Here is a 23,812-nt window from a genome sequence, read left to right as displayed (position 1 = left end):
GCACTGTCGTCTCAGGTCTGTGTGGAATTTGCATGTCTGTGATGGTTTGTTGTGAATACCCACAGTCTCAATCATGCACATTGGGGATTACACAAATTGGTGACTTTCAGGCTGCACCCATTCGACTACGTTTTAATATAAAAACAGTCTCCAGACTAGCGTTTTGCTCCTTACCAGTTACAACCCCTGTCAATACTAACTAAGTGACCACTCACATATACTGGACCTGCCAGTTTAAGCACGAACACATGCGTGTGCTGGTGTTAGCATGGTGCAGATTGCTCGAATAATAGCTGGTCTCCCATGTAAGAACTTGTTCCACTGTTTCAAAATATCTGCAGAACAGCTGTCAGCTACCTGTGTAATTAATAATCCATGTTGCGTTCTACACTGGTAGCTGAAGTTTATGCTGGTATCAGGTAAAGCTATGTCGTGAACGCATAGACTCAAGCAGTAAGAGGTTGTGAGTGTCCACGTCATAGTTTCCAAACACATGTTTCTGCCTGTCCAGACTTAAATGTTTGAGTTTTCAAATTATAACAGGGGCAGCAGCTTCTCCGTTTTTAGCGGCTCTAGATCTCTGGGGTGATGTTGACTGACATTTTCTTCAGAAACGAAGTTGTGAATGTACCCTAAATTGTCCAAAGGTCAGAATGTGAGTGTGTTTGGTTGTTTGCCTCTGTAAAGCCGTTTTCAGACAGATCTGCGGGTAAAATCCGGACAATTGGCTACGGAGTTTACCTGCTTGCCTTTCCCCGAATGCACAACGCAGCAGGAGGTTCTCTGCAGACGTGTTCACGGCAACAAATCCTTTGCATTATACAGGCGAGAGGTAGAGCAGCCAGGTGCAGCAGGCAGACACAAGAAGCAACATATTAACTCCACTGTGTGATTTTCTTTACAATCAGACTCCGGTGTCAGCTCCTATCACAGCAAACTCTCTTGACATCTTCGTCAGTGTCTTCCATGTGTGTGTCACTGCTTTTTCACCAGGAGATATTTGTTTTCCTTTGGGTTTTTTTTGTTTTTGTGTCAACCAGCTCACTCGTGAATCCAGCGGGGGATCCCCTGCTGTATTCTCACATCGACATTCTCTACATACATTACACTTGGAGGCCAGGCGGAGAAAGTCAGCAGAAACTCTGGTAAATTTGCATTCATAGATGCACTTACCGGAAAAAAATAAGCTCCAGTAACCCCCCACCCTCTACCGCCAAAAGAAGCGTTACAGATAATAGATGGATGAAATAAAAGCTTGTCATTATTGTTTGACTGATGAAACACCCCTGTAACCAAGAACATTACACGTACAGTGTGCATCCACCCCTCCAGTCTTCTCCTAAATAAGAAACACCATGCACTATAGCACTGAGTGCATTGGTGGAGCTAGACCGTGAAACAGATGTGCTTCATACAAGGCTGTGCTCACACATGAATGAAGAGGTATTACACAGTGTACACTCCATCTGCCAACACCTGGCTGATGTCATGGCAGCATGTTGTCAGCAAACACACAGCTATGCCTGATAAAAGATAATAAATGCAAAGCAGGTTATAACAGCAGCACGGTTTGCATGGTTTTAATAGCAGCTTGCTCGCTACCGCATGTAGTAAAATATGACAGGCAGTATAATCCCCAATCATTGTACAGTCATACTCCATTAGATGCTACCCCCATCCAAACATCTGTCCATGCAGATGTTACTTGTAGGACTCAAGTATTATATTATATTCATAAAACAGATATTTCTCTTAACATATGACTTTTCACAAGCTCAATTAGCAGATGCTGAATGTAGCATTTGCAAATTGAAGCTGCGCAGCATCATGGTGTGAACTCTCTCCAAGAATATATACTCAGCCGGTCAGCCTGCCTGCTCCAAGTTAACTCAGATTCAAGCCCAGGGCAAAACAGCAATGCATCCTGAACCCCATTAATATTCATGAGGAGGGAGCACTTGGTTAAAAACTTAGCTGGCATGAGGTGGGACAACTGTGACAGTTTGTATCATCGGCAGGGCACAAAATAAATGAGCAGAGCTCCACTTCATGGATTTCCCTGTTTGGAATTATAAACAATGAGGATGAATATAAGAAGAGCACGGTGCTTTCTGAACATAAAATCCATTTTACACCAACATAGTAATTGATTTCTAAATGACAGAACAATCTCTCAAGCCGTTTTCAGACATGACCTTTGTGTAAAATTGGAAGAGGTTGCTATGGAGTTTACCCAGAGTCTGCCTTTCACACATGCACTACGGAGCAGCAGGTTCTCTGCACAGACGCCCTCACAACAGTAACAGAGGCAGGAGGTGACATATTAATTTTGCTGCATAGATCCTGTGGGGTGCGCATTATCATTGCTATGTCTGCTAGCATCGCTACTGCTAGTGGACTTTTAGGCTTAAAACATGGTGTAAATGACCTTGTTATATTCATGAATATTCATGAATTCTTATTTTGTTCCGTAACTGATGGATGTGTAAATAAGCAACTTCCTCATTTTAACTTAATTTGTTAAAACACATTTTATCTACTTATTATTGTTGGTTTAAACATAAGGAACAGATAGTTCCAACGTATTAATATGTCAACACATCAAAATTTAACACCCCTGCACAAAAGGGCACCTTGTGAGATTTTTCAACGCATATCTTTTCCAAACAGACTTGCTCCTTTTTTCTTTTAAGACGTAGCTCAGAAACTGTGAATCTGAAACTTACAGAGCAGATGTGTCGGACACTGTAACCGGACCTGCTTCTCAGGCTCTGCTCCTGCCGCAGCCCTACTCATCACTCTTTGTGTCCCCTGAGCCGCCTCAGGTCAGTGTCTTTACTCAGTACAGGAAACTTTCACCAAACTCAATGAGAAATTGGGGTCACACCATCAGTTTAGGTGAAATAATGTATCTGAATCTGTGTATGTCTCTCTCTCAACTGCTGTAAATGCAAATTGTGCTTCATTAACAATGAAGGGAAGAATTATTGGACAGTTAATTCATTTTTTGGAATCCATAAAATCAGCCTTCCTTCATCCCTTCACTCCGACATGCTAGTGATGTCAAGGTGAAGCTTACCCCACGCTCCAGTTATAGCCAACCCGATTTAAGGATGCAGAGGAGTCAGCTGAGAAGGGGAGGGGGAGGGAGGGTCCCCTGTGGTTGCCATGATGCGTTTGAAGTTTCAGTACAAAGGTCTCTTTGCCTTGCCTCCCTCAGACCCCCCCCCCCCACATCTCTCCATGACTCACTATCATTGGCTGTATCCATCATGCATCCATCCCCACATCTCACTCAGTCTGTCCCCTCTCCTCTCTTTGTGTTTATCAACTCTTGTGTGTACACACACACACACACACACACACACACACACACACACACACACACACACACACACACACACACACACACACACACACTTAACTCTGCAGATACTCTGTATTTTCTCCAGACCTGACCTCCTACAGTATAATGTCGGTAGAAGTCTAGGAGAAGTCGATGTGAGAACACATCAGGGGATCCCACTGGATTTACTACAAGCGTTTTGGGGGTTGATGATAAACTCCCAGTAAAAAAGCAGTGACACACGTAGAAGACACTGTTTCTGCGTGTTGTAAAGAAAATCGTGTGATCTCCACAGCGGAGTAAATACGTCACTTCCTGCCTCTGTCTGCTGCACCTGGCTGCTCCACCTCCCATCTGAATAATGCTGAGGATATGTTGCTGTTGTGAACGCGTCTGTGCAGAGAAACTCCTGCTGTGTTGTGCACTTGTGAAAGGCATACTGTGGGTAACGTCAGTATCCAATTCCCAGATTTTACCTGCAGGTCATGTCTGAAAACGGCTACGCAAACACACAAACATACACACACTACATAAGTAGACAATTCTCAGAAGCCAGTAGGAGTAGCTGGGCATGCAGGTGCTGTGGAGTGTGTGTGTGTATTGTCTGATGTAGGGCCACTGAGGGCCTGTCCTGTATACTTTGATAAAACTCTGTGAAGTTTGCCAAGACACAGGACACAAAGGAAAACTGCAGTCTGCACTGCACAGATGGTGGTTCTGTGTGTGGGATTTGGCTCTGAATGTGTGTGTGTGCTCGTGTGAGTTCTCTTTTGGGTTGTGTTTATGGGTACAAATTCCTGCAAAAAGGTGGCTGTCAGTCATGCAATCCTCCAAAATAACGTAGTCAATGTAGAGATCTTAAAATAGCCTATAATGAAAGGGACACATTTAGACTCTCTTTCTATTCAAGCAATGAATCTCTGCAGTCTAAGGACTATATTTTCCTGAGGGTGCACTGCAAGCTTACGGGGGAAATGCAGTTTTTATGCAGTTTTCTTCTGGCACATTTTCACAAGTTCCTGCTTCCAAAGGAATGTGTTTTCTCACATGAGAGGGTGAGGTACCACCTCTGTTTCTACAGATTAGGTGATGCGCTGGAATTCTGGTGCTGATTTTGGCATCAAATTGCATCTGTGTATGATTAGAGGTTCACCTCCTGTCACAGGGGCAGGGCTATTGTTTATGGCTTTGCTTGGCACACACACACACACACACACACAGATCTCAGCAAATTTAGGATAAAAAGACAGTACCAACAATATCATCCATGAGTGTGACAGATCAGTGCAGCTGTTCTGTGATGATTGAGCGTCTCACAACGACCTGTAGAATCAATCAGATCCTTTTCTCACTTAAACACCTGGTACATGTGTTTAATCCGCAGTCTGTGATTTGAGAGAGCGGCTGTGAATAATGTGGTTGGCACAACAGCACCACTTCATAAATCATTTAAATGTCCATGATTTCAGTGGATTACGTTCACTTGTTTTTCCTGCTGCTCAGAGCCATCTTCAGGTTTCAGGCTCACACCTCTCCCACATCCTGCTTACCTGACACACTTGCATGGATACCTTATTAAATTATTCATTAATCAACTGAGTTCTTGCCCTTAAAACTCTCCAAACCTTATTTAGATTAAAGGATAAAAGTACTTTTTACAAATAATAACAGTTGTGCAGCTGAAAATAAGAATTTCTTCCAACTGCACTTATTTATGCTTTTTAATGTGCAGAGTGGAGGCAAACTGTGGATGAACTCGTTCAATTGAATTGTATTTGTATGGTGCACGTTAAAGCATACATCAAGGAACTTTACATCCTGGCTGAGGTATTAAAAACTATAAACAAGCCTAACAGTTCCCACGGCAAGCAAGTACTTGAGAAAAATCCCTTTTAAAAGTAAGAAACCTCTATCAGAACCAGACTCGTGGGCGGCCATCCACCTTGACCGGTTGTGAGAGAAATGGAGAAGAGATGAGAGGTGGGTGGAAAAGAGGGGAGAGAAGAGAGGGACCAGGAACAGTCTGTGTTATTAAAGTTCTGTCAGTGTGGTTGTTAAAATGGAGCCCTAGGAGTGATACTTAAAGATGTAATGATAGCAGCACAAATGGATAATAATAATATTAATGGAGGATAAGCAGTGGATCGTAAATTCATTTGCATATAAACTAATTGTTTCCACTACAACCGGCTCACTGATATTCCAGCTGCTGCTGAGCAACATACAGTTACTACAGCGCCTGTGGGCAACATTATTCAATAAAAAGAATTGTGTTTGAAATTATTCTTGCACATGCGTCTGCATCCTACATAAGTAACATAAATGATCGTCTCAGCAGAAGCATTGTTCAGTGGAGTGACCTTTTATGGTTCTGTGTTTGGTTCCATTGGATCCCCATCATGTTTTAACAGCAAACGGTTTCAGTGTTTTTAGTTTTATTTTCCTTCCACCCTGTAAAATCAATACTGTAATAAATGTTAGAATACATTTGCAATGACTCCATATTTCAAATAAAAAGTTGAGAAGCATAAAGACAGGTCAAGGACAGGAAGTAAAGCACAAGACACACACAAAGAAAGAAGTTTCAAAATAAAACAGGAAAAAAGAGGGGAAACAAATAAAACACAAATCCAAACTCAAGGACAATAAGGTAAATTTCAAATATAGTCCATATAAAAAATAATCTTAGGTCAAAATAGTTCCAATAGTTCACAATGGGTAGAATCATGAGTTTGATTTATGCATTATGAACTGGAACTATTGTTTGCTTCAAGTGTGCAAAGAAAATTGTTAATCTGAGTCAAAAAAACACCTTTACATTCAAACTAAATACACTCACAGAGCACTTTAGTAGGAACACCTATATTCAGCCAATTATGTGGCAGCAGTATATATAATTATGCAGAAACAAGTCAGGGAATGTTCACTTTAATCATCAGAATGAAGAAAAGATGTCAGTGACTTCCACCGTTTGTGTGATTGCTGGTGGCAGATGGGCTGATTTGAATGTTTACCCAAAATGGTGCGTACATAGCTTTATGTGCCACTTGAACGAGAGCCAAAAATACAAAGGTGCTCTTGCACAAGGCTAAATATAGGTGTAGAAAAGGTCAGGGTATGTTTAATGTAAGGAAACTAAAACACTGTATGACATTAAGGGAAGGGAAGGATGGTACAGTGGTACACAACTTCTGATACAGTAGATGCTGGCACAGCAAAATGCAGTACGCTGATTTGAAGGAAGATAATCCTCAGGGTTACTTAGCTGGGTATCCCATCATGCATCTTAACAGTGAACTGTCATTGCTGGAGAAAAGGCTCATAATCCCAGTTACAGAAAAAAATACTAAGAATTTACTTATGCAGCATTTTCCTTTGCATGGTTTCTGTGTGCCTTTTCCAGACAGAAGCTGTTCTCTATAAACAGTACGTGTTACAGTAGTGGGGATACACTCAGAGTTAGTCATACTCTCAGCCAATCTGTGCTTTATTCTCCATGGGTCTGCACATACCAGACTGTAACCTAGACAATTTCTACATACAAATATGTGTGTATCCATGTTTATTGATGTGTGTGTGTGTGTGTGTGTATGGATGTAGCCTGATGTTCGTTGTTCATATTGGTTTGAATATCAGACTTTTGTGAAAGTTAAAGTGTCCCTGAGCCTGAAGCAGATCAGTAAAGGCTATAACAGTGTCACATCATCATTAACTGCCTACAGTGTTATTTATAGACAATTTGTTCTCATAATGATAATTAACAAATACATTAACGTCAGAGAATGATAGTAATTGTGGCAGAGATGTTCAGTGACAGAGGCGTAGCTGAAATCCTGCTGCACCATTGCTCCATTCCCAGGGCAATTGTCTGGAAAATTTAAACAGCATCATCTTAGTCATTCACAAGCGGTGGCATTGTTAGCATATGTGGACCCACTGAAACAATGAGGCTCCGGGTCCCAGTTAATTATTGGTATTCGTACATTCCTGTAGGAGCTTTATACCAGATAGCAGGCCCCTGTAATCATCACACATTTTACCTGGTTAGTGACAGCTATGGGCTCAGGGAGGACGGATAACATGGTATTAAAGGGAAACAGCAAGAAATGCTGTTTGTTTACAAATATCAGAATCAGCTTTACTGGCCTAGAACAGTATGTGTACACATTCAAGGAATATGACTCTGGATTAAGATCACTCTCATTGTACTTACATAGAAGTAGACGTACAGCTAGGAAAGTTAAAGAATGGTCCAAAAGTACTTGAAGTGGTGGATGGTCTGGTCTGGACTGTACTGTACAGTAATATTTTGAAAAGAACGTAGGAGAATATGCAGTATATTGAAAACACTAATGAGCCACACCATAATAGTATGTATAGCAAAGTAGTATGTACACAAGTAAATTGGTTCTGTATGTCATAAGAATACTTTGCAAAGAAGCAAACAAGTCCTGCAATGAAATAAAATAATTATCTAGATAAATATGCAGAAAATTAATATTTACAAGATCAAATGATTTAAAAAGTCTACTCTGCCCTACTTTTTTCATAGTTACGAATTGGTTAAAGTTTTTCTTAAAAATCTTGGTACAGGGTTACAGAAATCAAGAATAACCCCAAATAGTGATTTCATCCTGTGGGGGCCATGAATATCCAATGTTAATGCAATTAAACTGCCCAAAAGCTGAAGCCTGGACACAAAGTTATCTGACAGGTTTGTATTGACTATAAGAGCTAATAATATCATAGTACCATTGGGATAGGAATGGAACTGATGTAGCCACTACTCATAAGAAACTCTAAAACTAGGGGGTATTCCTTTAGGGGTTAGGACTCCTCCACTCCAGCATCATAGCACATGACCACCATTGTCCACATCTGCCGAAACAGGACAGGGTATAATCAAACTGAACGGCTGGGCCTGCCAAAGACGAGGGGATGCAGAGCGAAAAGTGTGGGAGAGGAGGACTCATTAGCTTGTCAGGGAGCCTGTGAATCTTTGTTCCAAGAGACCAGGCTGAATATATATGGGAGGGGGCATGAAAGTGCTAACTAGAAGAAACAATGCCGCAATGCACAGCAACATATTCAACCCAGTATCTTTTGGAGGTTCTGGCAAAGTTGATGATTCAGCACCTAATGAGTTACGTTCTAATGTAGATGTTCAAATTGTGTGTGCCCTTCGTGTAGCAAGGTGGAAATTTAAGTAATGGATTTGGGCGGCTGTGGCTGAGGTCGTAGAGCGGTTGTCCTCCTAACCGAGGGTCAGTGGTTTCATCTCAGTCTTCCCCATCTGCATGCCAAAGTGTCCTTCGGCAAGACAATGAACCCTAAATTGCCCCTCAATGAAAAAGTGCTGTGAAGTGCTTTGAGCGGTCATTAAGACTAGAAAAGCACCATATAAATACAGACCATTTACCATCTACCATGTGCGTGTGGCGTGAGTTTTTCTCCAGCCCAGTCATCAACCTGGAATCAACATTCACTTCAACATCAAGCCACAGTCTTTCACTAACTTAAGCAAGTTTCCTAACACCTGACCACACTGAACATTTTATGCCAGAACCTCAATCAGTTGCTGCCATGAACAGATACTGAAATAAGGAAAAAAACAAACACAATAATGCGTCATGGCGAGCAATCACATGGCAAATAGCTCCACGTATAGCGTACAACACATGCAGCAAAACGGTGGGCATTTACTCGTGACACCAATGCTAGTTAGCTTCTTAGCCAGCAACAAACACACCAATCCACAATCTGCAGTTGTCATTTGTGTGTACTCAAGCTGACTTTAATCATCCAAATAGTAACAACAGAAATTGAATTTGAATTGTTTTAGTTTTTTTCAGGGTCCCATTGTCCGGATGTCAGTTCTTGTCATGATCATGTTAAACTGCTGTGAGTGAGGCGTCACTTTCACAGTGATTACACCACTATAGCATGTCAGTTTCATTCTCAGCAAACATAAAGACCGTCAGTGGGATGAGAAAGAAAGCAGATTAATAAGAAGATATCCATTATATCTACTACACAAGGAAACCCCATGCACTTGTTTACTACAGATGGTTTAACAGACTCAGATGCTGTGATGGATGCTCCAGTTCCTACTAGTGTTTGTATTAAGAACCCCTTCAACAATTCAACCTATCTTTCAGTGAGATTACGGCCCTGTCGCATACTTTTAGCAAGACATGATAGTGTGTGTGTGTGTGCATGTCTCAAAGTCAGAGGGACATTTTACTTGGCAATCCCCACTTGGAAGCCTTTCATTACAAAATGAGACACACCACTTTTGATTTATAGACACCTACTGTAACAAAATGGTTGCTGACACATCTAAAACTTAAAAGATTGACTGGAGAATATTTCTTAGCAGTTACTTTAGTAGTCATGACAGTACAAAACCTTTTTTTAAGGTAAGAACTCAAAGTGATACTCAGATATCACAGTTAATATTTGAATCTAATTCTTCAGTTTCCTTCAGCTGAAGGCAACATTGCATATGTCGCCAGACCCAAAGCTCCATCCGAGTGTGTGAGGGCTTTTTCGAATATGCCGACGCCCGGGGCAGCCGTCCTCACCAACTCAAGCGGAAAGAGCATTTCATCAACTCAATTGCAAAAACAAGACTCTTCCAATTTCACGCCTATCATTCCCGGCCTCAGGGTGAAAGGGCATCAGCAGAGAGCTGCTGAATACTGTAGTGAGCAGTGTGTTTGAGATGAAGAAGAGGAGGCTTTGATGTTTCAGCTCAAGGGAACGTGGTCTCTCAGCAGCTTGGCAATCAATGCAAGAAGCCATGGACTAATATATAGTATCACTGCTGTCGTGCCAAATCCTTATATCTTCAAAATGTCAATATTTAAGCAATTATAAAACTGGCATGATATTTTAATTAAATGTAGTATGTAGAATACTGCTGAAATGTAAAAGAAAACTAGGGGTTATTTCAATTATTTATATCATTATTCCAACTCTTGATACTCGTCAAATAAACTGATGAGATCTCTGAAGAACATGGGCAGTCAGATGATTGTACATGTTGAAAACATACCAAGATAGATGAATGTTTTTGGTATCATCACATATAGATTGACTTCTTGGTTGAACTTTGAACTACAATACCAATAGAGTTGTGCAAATGTAATTTTCCAGTGCAGTGCAGGCTTATTAGTGAAATAACAGATGGTAGCTGAACTGCTTGCACTTGTCACTCTCAGTCAGATGCATTTCCTTGGTACTAGGCTAAAGTGCTTATTGCATTGCTTACTCTATCTTTTGTATAGTTATTTTATGCTGCTATGTTGTTGATTTTCATGCTATATTCCTATAAATGTTTACACTATCATATATTTATCGTATCTTAGTTTAATTACAATAGAGATATTTGAATTTTGAATCAAATAAACTGATAGACCTGAGCTACTAAGGTAAAACACATTAGTATGTCGATACATTTGGATTTGTTGTCATAAACTACAAATGTCAATAATGTATCTATAATATATTATATATATATCTATATTAAATTGAAGCTTTAGTGAAAGAGTGAACCGAAGAGAACAAGTGGAGAAGTTGACATTGTCACACTGTGTAACGCTAGGAAAATAAAAATTCTGAACAAATTGTAATAGTATGAAGTGACTTGATAAAAGACTGCTGACAGGACAAGGGCACTTCAGGACTAATCAGATTTCAGCTGCCCCTCTGTCCAAGACCCTGGAACAGCCCCTGGTTGCACTCGATAAGAACAAATGTGGGAGATTTTAGGAGGAGGGAACCTCATGTTCACATAGATTTAAAGGCACCATTGAAATGTCCCCTGTGTCTATGGGGCTCATATTTAAAACAATAGTCAAAAAAATAACCCTGATGATGTCACCAATCAATTGCAGAAAGAGGGAGAGTTTTAGTGAAGTGGCCATGTATGTAAAATGAAGTGTAAAATGATTCATTGATTCTCAAAATAGTTTCTGCATCAGCTAATTGACTAACAATCGAATAACAAACTCAACTAACCACATTCCACGATTGTTCTTGGTCAGACATTCATTTTGATGGAAATGATGCAGGAACTACTCCATCCATAACCTTATCCATGATGTAGTTATGTCTTTCATGCCTTGAAGTCTGATAGATACACAGGCTTCATCTGATCTTTAATTTAATGATGCGTTACACAAATCCAAAGCCTCTGTTGCTACAGACTTATCTATTTTTCCACTGTTAAATGGTTAAAACTATTGTGCTTAGGAAGCAACGTGCAATAAACCAATCGGAGTGACACCTCCTGTTTCCTTTAAAACCCAGGTGTGCTTGGGTTTTGGTGTATTACTATTATAAGCATTTTGTCATTTATTGTTAGTAAGAGTGAATACGTTTCTTTAGAGGAGACGGTTTCACATCACACAAGGGAAAAACATCTCTGTGTGTGTAAACATGATGTGCACCCACCAATGAAGGAGCATTATACCATCTTGATAATATGTTCTTAAAACAACGGTGAAATGCTAGACTAGTGAGTTTTTTTGTTGGTCAACCTCACAATCGCTTCGCATGATAAGGCCCAAAGTGTCACAGCCACTCTGCACTGTTGGGATCTGTGCTTTCACACGTGCTGCTGCTCTGCAAGCTGCACAAGCAGGTGGCTGACAAACAGTCAGTGTGACCCGGCTGAGATGGTGACTGGAGAAATTAAGTTGTGAAACTGGTGAGCAACCAATGAACACGCTGCATCTCTCCTTCTTTTCTCATCTCTTCTATATCATCTCTTTTATTCTCTATGTATTCCCCTCAGTTGTTGGGGTTGCTTGTGGCCCAGTGTCTTACCCTGCACGTCTCAAAAAAACAGTGCCATTTGTAAAACTCTCTGATCACACTCCATGGTGGGTGGCCTTACTAATTGGACCTGGAGAGGTTGGGCCGAGTGGAGTCGGCCCTGCCAGGTTCCACTTGGGCTCTGACACAGGCGTGGGCAGAGGCGTTCAATTACCATGTTGGATGGTGATTTGCAGTAAGAGGTCTGGGAGCAGTTTGCCTGAGCGCAGGGGTAATGAGAAGAGAAAAAAGAGCATGTGACAGTGAACTTGCAGAGAAAATTCTGCCTGGAGAGAGTGATGTGAAATATGTGAAATATAGGTGTTATTGGCTCTCTTAATGCACAGACAGCAGTATCAATATTCTCATGTCACGTTCAGCAGGAGAAACACGAGTTTATTTTAAACAGTGACAAGAAGACTCAAAAATCAGAGGTTCCTCTCAGCCAATCAGCATAAAGACATCCCACAGGCAGTAGTAAAATAGTGAAACCGATAAAGGTGTGTGGTGTGTATTTCTTCTTGCTCTATTCTATAGTCGCAATTTTTCTGTTTTATGTCTTTTATAGCAACGATTCCATCATCTTCATTTTCCATACACATCACGTTTTTTTTTTTAAGTTTTAAAAATAATCAAAACAACAATGAAACCCCAAACTGATCGACCAAGCCAACAAAAGAGAAAACATAAACTAAATCAAAAAAAGAGGGGCGGGGGTTACTATCTTATCTAGTTTCATTCCATTTTGTTATGTGGTCTCTAATTGCCAAAGTGAGGAGGCTGAGGTATGATTCATAAATGATGCAGGATGAAATGATTCAAAAATAAGGTGTATCATCAGCATGTTGAAAATATCCAAATTAATGCATTGTCTTTTTTTATTGAATCAGAGTTAATTCAATTTTGGTCTGATGACAGAGAAGAGGCAAAATTAAGATTTTCTTCTTCTACACCTTCTTCCTATATTTTCACTCTCTCACAGTGTGTGGAACATATAAGGGATTAAGCAGATGTATGAGATTGTATTCCTAATGGACATTAGAGATAATGACATCTTTGGGAAGTGTAAGTTGAATTGAATACAAGCAACTTCAGAATTATTCCTTATTATTAGCGAGTCCTCCTGAAATTGTTTTTATTGTTTGCTGGAGCTTTGGATTAACCAAAATGATCTGGTGATTTAGACGGATGGTTTGACCTAAAAAAGTAGCTTCTTCTTCTTCTTCTTCTTTCACTGATGGTTGTACAGCACAGAACAAGTGCACCAGGTTCTGAGGAATCACTGGCTTTCCCACAATGCAATGTCTCTGAATACTGCTGTAGTTTATCTGAGGACGTGGCAAAAGACTGTCCACATCAACTTGGTTCGTGGACAGACTGTTAGCATTTTTTCATTGTTATTATTGTCCGTATATTTTACCCCTAATGTCTTTAATAGTCAATATAGCAGCCTTGCAAAAACTGTGTTCATGTAGCCGTTGGACTGCTTGGATTTGCAAACTTTCTATGGTGCTGGGGGGTTTGTCGGTGTGGAAACCAGCATGGTTGCAGTCATGTTTCTAAATTGCAGAGTCGCTGTGAATATTGGAAATCTCGTAGTGACTGGGGTAAAATATAGACCCCCACATGAATGAAGCTTTGCCAGTGCTGCTGCTGGATGGATAAGATGGTTATGAGGGGGAGCCCCGGGCACCACAGCCACAGAAACAGATCTGCTGTCCCAGCCCAACACACACACACACACACACAAACGCCCACACACCCACACAATCTAGTCTGTGATTGAAGGAAGAAAATAGTTTTTTACACATTAGCATGGAAATTGAATGAATATGATTTCACACAAACACACATATATATGCTATGTTGTGACAGAAGTCATTGCAAGGGCATCTGCAGTCATCAGTGATGTTTATTAATTGTTCATTTGCATTTGTGTGTGCTCTGAAAATATACATTCAGTATTTGTAACGTTAAACAATAAACAGTTTGTTCAGTTTATTTTGACAATGACTAAATGTTTCACATTTCAACACAGCTGTTCATACGGGTGGATGTGACTGCTCAGCAGACCTTGACTGAATGGTTTGTGGCCACACTGGGATTTAGAGAGCAAAAAGGACTTTCTGCTTTCTGCTTCTGTTGGGGGCTGACGCCAGTGACTATGTGTTGTAAAATCACACTTCCTGTCTCTGTCTGCTGCACCTGGCTGCACCTGCAAAGAATGCAGAGGATTTGTTGCTGTTGTGAACGCGTCTATACAGAAAACCTCCTGCTGCGTTGTGCATGTATCTAATTGGTGCTAAAGTTTGGACCACCAACATTAAGTTGGATCCAGGGGTCCACAAATGATTCATTCAAACCACTTTCCAGTTCATATTTGTGAATTGTTATACCATCATTATTTCTCAGTTTTAAGCTAGGGAGCTGGAGTTTTAGAGAAATAACAATGACTGAATTGGTGTAGGTTTGAGTCAACAGTCCGTAAGTGGATGACGTCGACACGTCTGCGATCATTAAACATATGATAGGACACTTGAGTCTAACGCTTTGATGCTTTCATATTAAATGCCTATAACAGTGTAGTTATTTTGAATTTTTTAACAAGGCCACTTGGGGACACAGCGCTCTCTTCATCTAGTTGACATCACATTGTGATGTTGTTGCCTTTAAAGTTTTATGCACTTCTCAGTGTTGTGTAGTCCCTGCAGTGACAAATCATGTTTGCACCTTCATCTGAGCACTGAGCCAATAAACATGAGGGATCTCAACAGACAAGAGAGAATGTAAAGCTCAGTATGACTGTTTGTCTTTAATTTCAAGCTTTTTCTCTGCGTGGGGAGTTTCTGTCTGTGTGTGCTCTCGTCCATATGCTGCAATGTGCACAGCTTCACTGCTGTATGTGTAGAAACAAACAGATATATTTAGGTTTTGTCTCCACAGCAGTTTTCTGTTCTTACACTGTTAAAGGGCTATTGAGTGGAAACGTGTTTTTCTGTTATTAGGAGGCATGTAGCCATCTGAATAATGCATCCCGAACACTGCCTCGTTATGGCAGCGTATACAGTAATGTTCAAGGCCCAGAGTGGCACCATAATGTGCCGCCCTGTACGCTGTTAAATATACATGAGTGGTGAAGTGGCTTTCTTTGTGAATAACATTAACTATAGTGTTTTAAGGGTTTGGTGGACTAAGACTGGGATTTGGGTTATTGTTTGCAGGGACTTGCATGACGCACAATTTTTAACCACGCAATAAAATTGTCCTAAGACTCACATTGGCGTTTTTATGTCAGCTCCTGTGGTAGCCAAATATTTTGCACGTGTTGAGTCTCATCTGAAGTGATCATCCGTAACAGTGTCAGGGCTAATGATGCACCAGCACCAGTTGACTAACAACAAAAGGATACCTGATCATTTTGAAATAAAAGTGATTTTTGAGGTAACAGCAGTTGGCTGTCTTGGTTGTCTTAATACAACATTAACTGCGTGAGTTAAATTGTCCTTTTAATCTAAATTAGTTCAATGTCAAACTGTTTTCATTCATCCAAAGCTGAAACCTGCAGGAGGTGATTCTTTTGGGCTTCTAATGAGAATGAAACTAATTCTAAACACTATATTGAAATATTATCTCCTTGAAAAATTATTATGTTTAACAATTACCAATTATCATATTCTCCTGGGGAAATTAGTTGGGTCTTTTAACTCAAAAGCACTTGACAGTTCAAGTTGCATTCACCCATTCATGAACTATGAACTGGAGGTGCCAGATTTCAAACCAAAGACCTTCTTTCTCATTTATTTTAACTATAAGTGAAGAAACTGTAAATTGTTATATAGATGTAAACATGATAAGTGTTATTACAAAGTAATCACACACTTAGCAGCTATTTCCAGGGTGCATTCCTATAGTAATCTTTTCTTTTTTTGTAAGAAAAAAGATCTAGATTTCTTGTACCCTGACTTATTCATTGCATTCTTCTTCACATGACCTTTATTTGGCTGTTGGGCTACTTCTCCTGAGGCCTTGTGAAGTGAGGGCATATGTGGATGAAATGCAAATATTTCATAATGGGTCATTATAAAACTGCACATAACTTCTTTTAACTTCCCTCAACGATTTATTTTGGGGAAATAAGGGAGCTTTGTTACTTAAAAGTGAGGGAGGGGGCAGTGGAATCTCACACATATTCTTACCCTCACTGTTTGCCAGGAGGTGGTCTTGCCATATGATAATTATGATAATGATGGCACCCTGCCATCAGTGTGTGCTGCCCATTGTGAAGCTAAGCTCTCCATAATCTTGAATGGGGGCATTTAGCCACTTGGAATACATGCAGATAGACAGATTTCAGTGGCTAAATATAGGCTAGGACAAGGATTTGAATGCTAATGATGCGTTTTCTTTCACCTGTGGGCATTAAAATGATAATGTGGCATCTGCTAGCAAAACTGCCCTTTGAATGTAGTTCTAGCTCAAGAAATATCTGCATTTAGTTTCAGCACTGCAGTAAAAATGAAGATGGAGAAACAGATAAAACTGAGTGTAAAACGATTTAACCTTCTATTAGGGATGTACATCTGAATAATCAATCTAGTTTGGGTTTTTATCCGCTCCATCTCTCTAGCTAGTCTCACCAATTACTCTATTAATAAAAAAAAGATGGACAGTGTCTCCACTATCTACCATTGCACAAAAATTAGGCCAACATTTCTTGGAATATTATGGGTTTTAAAAATGTCTGGTATTTTCTTTATGGGAAGCGGCCATTTTAATTACAGCGATCAACTTCCCAGGTGCACATGTTCCGCCAAAACAAGTCCAGCTGCCCAAGAAGATAAACTATGCGACTAATCCTCATCTTCCTCCTGCCTCTGTCTCCCTCCTCTGTAGTTGGTGCTACCGGAGTATTCCATCCATGGGCTCTTCTGTATCATGTTCCTGTGTGCCCAGGAGTGGCTGACTGTGGGCCTCAACATCCCCCTGCTCTTCTACAACACCTGGAGGTAACTATCCAATCCACTGCATTGTGTGTGTGTGTGTGTGTCTGAAACTTTGCTAAAAAGAAACCTATGCTGGAAGAGCTGTCGATAATAATGAGACTTGTAGAAGTTTTTTGCCAAAAACTATACTTGAAGTTGCCAAACCTTGCACATTGTTGAAACACAATTTGCTGGGCATAATTTCTCCATAATCACAGCAAAAGTTGCCTATGCAAATGTATGTATCTTTTTAGAATGCAAGTAGTACTGCATTGAATGAGGTTTTCCTTATTCATCCCTTACCGAACCTAGTCAGTTGCTGTAAAATACTTTCTTCTCTAAGAAAAATGTAATAACCTACACACAAAACTGTTCAAATTACTTGGTACCACATACAAAGTTTTAGAGAAACACAAACTCTTTTTCAAAAATGTAACTATATATTAATGAGACTATATGTCTTCAGTAGGGATGAATTGGCTTGGGACTGAAGGTAAGGGAACTTAACCTTTGCATTCTAATCAAAGCTTTTCGAGGCACATGTTGTCGTTCTTTGTTCTGGCTTCTTCTGACATTACTCCACATCACGATACACCACCAATGAAGCTGAATGAAATGTGTGGGTACAAGCAAGTATATCAGTGAGGTACACATCACGAGCCCTTAAACAGCAGTGTCTGAAAATAGGTCACCAATCAGCGATCTTCAGATTCCTTTAGCTGCTCCTTCTGTATCTGATTTTGTCTTTGTTGCTGCTCTTGCCGCTGGTCGCGGGTCGGACGCGGGCTGCTGGCAGCCTGATTGGTTTAAGCTTGTGTGCTCAGCTAGTTGAACTTACAGAGTGAGCGGAGAGCCAAAGAGAGAAAAACATCTTGCTGTCTCATTAATTGGAGACTGTGCCAGATGCCCACCAGCTACTGGTGCTGCTTCCTGCACAGCTGAGAGAGAGAGAGAGAGGGGGGGGGGGTGAGAAGACAAGGAAGAGAGGGGGTAAGTCATAGAAGCAGGAGGATGGAAGGTGAAGGAGGGAGTAGCTGGGGGCGGAAAGGTGAGGTGAGAGAGGAAGTGATTGAGTGATAGGAGAGCGATCTAATATGGACAAGGTGATGCAGAGGGGAGTGAGAGGGGGAGGCAGGGAGTCACTGATGGTGGAACAAAGTGAACATGCAGCTCATGGATACATGCAGCGTCCATGTATCACAGCATCAAAAAGCAGGGCGTGTATATGCGAGGACTGTTTTGAAAGGGCAGATTCACACCGATACAAATGATTTGGAGAGGTCTGACAATTCAAACTTGTATTGAAGGATGTCTCATTGCAAGGAAACCAGTGGTCGTAAATTGCTCTCTTGAAATGACTCACTTTCAGTGGCTTCAGAAAGTAATCAGACCCCAGCTCTGAGACGAGGACTGTGAGTGCATGAGGAAAAGGATTATCTGCTCTGATGAGACAGAAATCAAACACAAAACAAATGTTCCTGTTGTTGTCTGTGTCTTATAAAACACCTCATATACCTGGAAGCATCATGCTATATGTGGGGAGTGGTCTTCTCAGCAGCAGGGACAGGGAGTCAGAAGGATGAATGCAGCCAAGACAAGTACTTGAAAAAAAAAGAAAGCTGCTCTAGGCTGCACTTGACCGTGAAGATGGTTCACCTTTCAGCACGACAATGACCCTGTGCATAAAGTCAAGATGAGAATGTGAGTGTCTTTAGGACAAGTCTCTGACCGTCCTTGAATGGACTAACCCAAAGACCAGACTAAAAAAGCCCTGACACCATGTGCCACAAGAAGACTCGAAAACCTGACGCTTTGCCCTTTAGCATTAGCATTTGTCTATTTACAAAGACAAAATAAAATTGAAGCCACTTCGTATTTGGACAGAAAACAATACACTGATGTTTAATCTGTTCTCACAGCTTTAACATTAGCTTTACCAAATGAAGCGTGTGTCCTGAGGATGATGAAATAGGAAAGGCCAGTGACCATTCAAACACAGTTTGAAGCTCTTCACTGGAGCAGTTGATAATACCCACATTTAAAATGTACATTTCTTCAAAATATTGAATTTATTCCACTTTTATGTCAGTTTAATTAAATCACAAGTAATTAAGAGGTGTCAAGATTTCAACATCTCATTATTGCCTTTACTGAAAGTCACCACTGTCCTTGAGTGGTGCAGCCAAAGCATAGAACATCTGTGGGGAGACATCAAGATGACAGTTCACAGTCTCAAGAAGACTCAAAGCTCTATCTCCCTTGCACAAAGGGCCAAATTGAGACAAAAATGTAATCTGATCCAATTTTACAATACGAGAGTTTTTCTCAAACCACTGTATATTTCTTTTGGGGTTACATTTTTGCTAACTAATGAAATAATTCTATCTTAAATGGTTGGGTCACGGAAACTGAGCAGCACAGGCAGGGACAGGTTTAGAGACACTTAGGATGTTAAAAACACAATTCCTCACTATAGAGTGCTTCATATGCATCCATGATGATATTAAACATGAGGCAGCCCAGTAAATTTTGTGCCAAGGGCTCTGACTGTTTGACATTTCTGCTCAAACTACTGAAAAATATTACAATCTTGAAAATATCAAAACATAATATTTGAGTGTGTTTGTACCTTTAGGAAATCTGCTCTTCTCATATAAACCTGTTCCACTGCCTATGTGGTACACAATCAAATTCCAGGAAATGTAAGGACTACTTTGCAACATGGAAAACATGCAAATAAATAACATACAGCATGGAAGGGGGTTCAGACAATATTCTGATTCAGAATGGCTGACATGTATATTGCTGCAATGTGGATTTTTCCACGTCAACTGTGGATCAGTGACGCATGTAGCCCAAGGGGAGATATTAGGTGAAATATAAATTGCTCAAGATAAAAGGATAAAGGGGGTATTTCCTAATTCGATCCTCTAATAATGGGAACATGTCCCTCAGCTTTGTCTTGTACTACAACTCGATGACTGATGGTCCACAGGGACTTGGACAGTGTTTCTCAAAAGACATTTTGCTGCTGAATACAGTTTGTCAATGCTTGTAACACCACAGATGGAACTATAGAACTACAATCACCTCCAGTGGCTCTAGAAATATCCGAGATGAATATCTCAGAAGCTCTGCATACAAAGTAGGTATCCATAGCTGCAACTAATGGTAGATATACCTGCTTTCAGACATGCACTTTATTACAGATAATCTCCTGAAATTATCCAGGCCATCGAAAAAGCTCTAGATAATGTCCGAATTAGTTTATGTGACGAAACACTAGGCGATTATCCAGAGGATTCACCGAAGCAACTGGGTGTCTCAATGACGTTTCAAACACGCAACAGAATGATAAAATATCTCAGGATGGATAATAGAAGCCATATACGTAGAAGACACTGAAGAAGTTGTCAACTTGGAAAGACAACAAGAGCTTTGATAAGGGCAGACTCTGGTGTCGATGTGCTGTAAACAAAAACACGTGATCACTGCAGTGGAAGAATAAAAAGTTACATCCTGTGTGGTGCACCACCCCTTGATCGCTCCGAAGACGTTAACAGTGACTTTACCTTAGATTTAGGAGTAGTACAGTGTGTGCAATGCTGTGTCACCAGGATGATCTAAGTTAAAGTAACGATTTTGTTTGCAAAGTCTCAAGTCCCTCATCGGCCTGTTAGGGCTGTTACTTACTCAAAGTGTGACAGAGCAGCACGCAGACAGACAATGTTCCCGGCCTCAGTGGAGAATTAATGATCACATTAGTTGTGCGATTACGTAACTGGCTGCTCCAATATTTGCTTGTTTATCAAAACAACTAAGTTCTCACAATATGTGAATGTGGGTGTTTGATTGAAGATTTTATGGAAAGCTGGCGATGTGCAGTTTCTTAGAATGCTTGGGGTGCCAGCTGAATCATTCTCAAAGTGTGTGTGTGTGTGTGTGTCTTTTTTAACATACTGCGGAAGATTTGTTTATGCATTTCACTCTTGTGTCATCTGTTACTTTTGCTCAGGGGAATAGTGTAACACATGGTGTTGTGTTTTTATTTTAAATGTAAATCAAATTATTAGCAAATCGTATTATATTACCTTGTTTACCTCATCATCAGTCATTTGTGCATGTAAATCTTGCAGGAATACATGATGTTCAGTGGCTCATTACAAAGACCCCTGTGTCACTCAGACTACATCAAGATGCATTTTCTGCATTATGAAGAAGTCACACGTGCATGAGTCATACACACTTACTTAGTGACTGTACATTGTAATTAATTCATGACAACCAAATGTGCAATGTTTCACATTCATTACCAACCGAGAACATGAATGAACATTCAGTATGGCCATGCATTAACCATCTGTTCACCTGGGTTACGACAGAACAGGCCACATGCATTAGTTATGATGGCAGCTCTCTGGTTGGACCTCATTACCCATCAAACCACTCAAACCATCATTTGAATGTGAAATTCATTATGATGGTCTGTATGGACTTTATGTCCAAGAAGTAAGAAGAAGCAAACCATCTGAATGCATCTGGTCTTTTACCATAATATTCAGTAATCCGCTGCTACAGATCCCTGTTCATTTGTATCAACTCTGGGGTCCATTAAAGGCAGATTTCACCCTATAAAAACACCAAGATCCTGCAACAGCTTTCCCTCAAAGCAACAGTCAGCAGTTACAATTCCCTCCTCATGTGACTTCTCAGAGCGACTTGATTTCATAATTGTAACAGCCTTACTGAGATAGGTCTCACTGGGACGTAAAAGCTCCTAGAAGGATCCAACAATTCCCCCAGCCCCCTACTCTGCTATTAGTCACCACCAGGTTTTGGTGACAGCACACATCTTCATTTGACACCGCCTTGAGAGAGGGAGCTGTTTGTGATTACAAATACTGATTATGCTAAAACCTCCATAATATTATATGTGGATTATTTTATAGGGTGGAATTTCTCTTCAGCCATAAATCAGTCAGCTTATAAAGTAATTTGAAACAGGACAAAAGTACTCTTTGAATCAAGTTAATGCATAGACATTGGAGTTGTAATTCACCAACTGAGCTGACAGGAGGAAGAAATCCCACCCCTGATACCTGTGAACAGACCTGGGTCAAAATACATGTATATTTGAACATGTACTGCAATACTGAATCATGCTTTGTTTATCTTGTTGGAAACAAAGAGTTTCACGACAAGATAAGTCACACCAACTTCTTATTGAGATATATCTCTGATGGACTGTTTGCTGCTACCCTTACTTTTTGCTGCGCCTGTAAAGCTTTCCATTCATGGCACATACGTAATATGTAGTCATTTGAAATTCACAGTAATTTCTGGAAACAACATGCCTTTGATTCAAAGAAATATACTCATATCAGTTATATTGCTTAAACATGGTGACTGTCAGTGTTTAACCTTCCGAGGCAGCTGGATTCTGCACAAAACAAGAATTTAACTAGTCAGGCTCTAAGCAATTTGCATTTGGCTGAACTACAGTGGTCAAAAGAACCATGCAACCACGCTCCAAACTCTTTGTATACCAAGCATCTCTTCCACTACAGCAACATAAACAGCATGTTGAGAATTCTAAAGCTTGACAGGCAAGAAAAGGAGTCCCGCAAACAGTCAATTACCTCAGGCCTATTCAATTACTAATTCACCCACATCTTCTGCATGATGGTGCTCCGCCTAACTCATCATGCCATCTTTGTCCATACTTTGTCTTTCCCATTTCCTCCGACATCTCCCTTGCCTCCCTCCCTCCTCCTTTCCCCCTACCCCTGGGTTCTGGAACGGGTCAACTACCCGCGGTGTGGTCTTTGCCCTCTGTGGTAGGTACTTTCATTCCCCAACGGACACTAAGGAGCTGCTCTACGACCCGGCGTCCGTGATGAACGGCGACACACTCAAGTTCTGCTTGAAGGAGGCGTGGTGCAAGCTGTCCTTCTTCGTCCTCTCCTTCTTCTACTATCTCTACTGGTGAGCACATGGCTGCTGGTGTGGGAAATGATTGGATTACATGTAAAATAGATTACATTAATCTGATTGAAACAGCTAGAGTTTACAAAAAACTGAACTGAGGTTACTTTTTTAAAACATGAATTAGACCTGTTTTTAAAGGAAAATGGTGAAAACAAAAAACGAGGACACTCAAAATTGACACATCGCTTTTGATTCCAGTTTCTTTTATGTGGCCGATTAACTTGTTTGATTCCCCAGTTCTGAAGAAGCATTGTGAGTGCAAATCACTGAATAAAGTAACCATTTCTCTGGCAATCACATGCAAGTTCTCTCATGTACTGTAGGTTTTTAGGCTAATAATTTGGGTTTGTTGGGCCATTACTGCTAATGCATGTGATGTTAAGAGAATTTGATTCTTTACTTCATTGACAAGCACCACTGTAATGCTGACATGGATAAAACGTCTTTAGATTGCTTCTTGATTTAACATGTGTCTTGATATCTACCTTTGTTTTTGTTAAATATCTTTCCATTGAAATGCACTCAATGTTCCTGTCCATGTCTAACAATGCTGTTATTAATCACTCCGGATTCCTGTTCCATGTGTCATGTGGGTGCTGCAGTGTGTGGAACCTGGAAATATCCCTCTAATAGGTCTTATCAATGGAAACACTTAAAGGTACAATCCTTATATTTT

At 40.5% G+C, this 23,812-nt stretch overlaps 1 protein-coding gene across 1 annotated transcript in view; it reads left to right on the top strand.

Annotated features, from left to right (window-relative positions):
- Positions 1 to 23,812, top strand: part of cnih3 (cornichon family AMPA receptor auxiliary protein 3) — a 66,474-nt gene that overhangs the window by 33,383 nt on the left and 9,279 nt on the right. The window contains 2 exon segments of the mRNA XM_020091663.2: positions 17,060 to 17,172; positions 22,990 to 23,133. Of these exon segments, the coding sequence (XP_019947222.2) occupies positions 17,060 to 17,172; positions 22,990 to 23,133 (257 nt within the window).

The sequence above is a fragment of the Paralichthys olivaceus genome, chromosome 19, assembly GCF_024713975.1.
Source record: "Paralichthys olivaceus isolate ysfri-2021 chromosome 19, ASM2471397v2, whole genome shotgun sequence".
Lineage (NCBI taxonomy): Eukaryota > Metazoa > Chordata > Actinopteri > Pleuronectiformes > Paralichthyidae > Paralichthys > Paralichthys olivaceus.
This window is presented reverse-complemented; position numbering and strand designations above follow the sequence as displayed.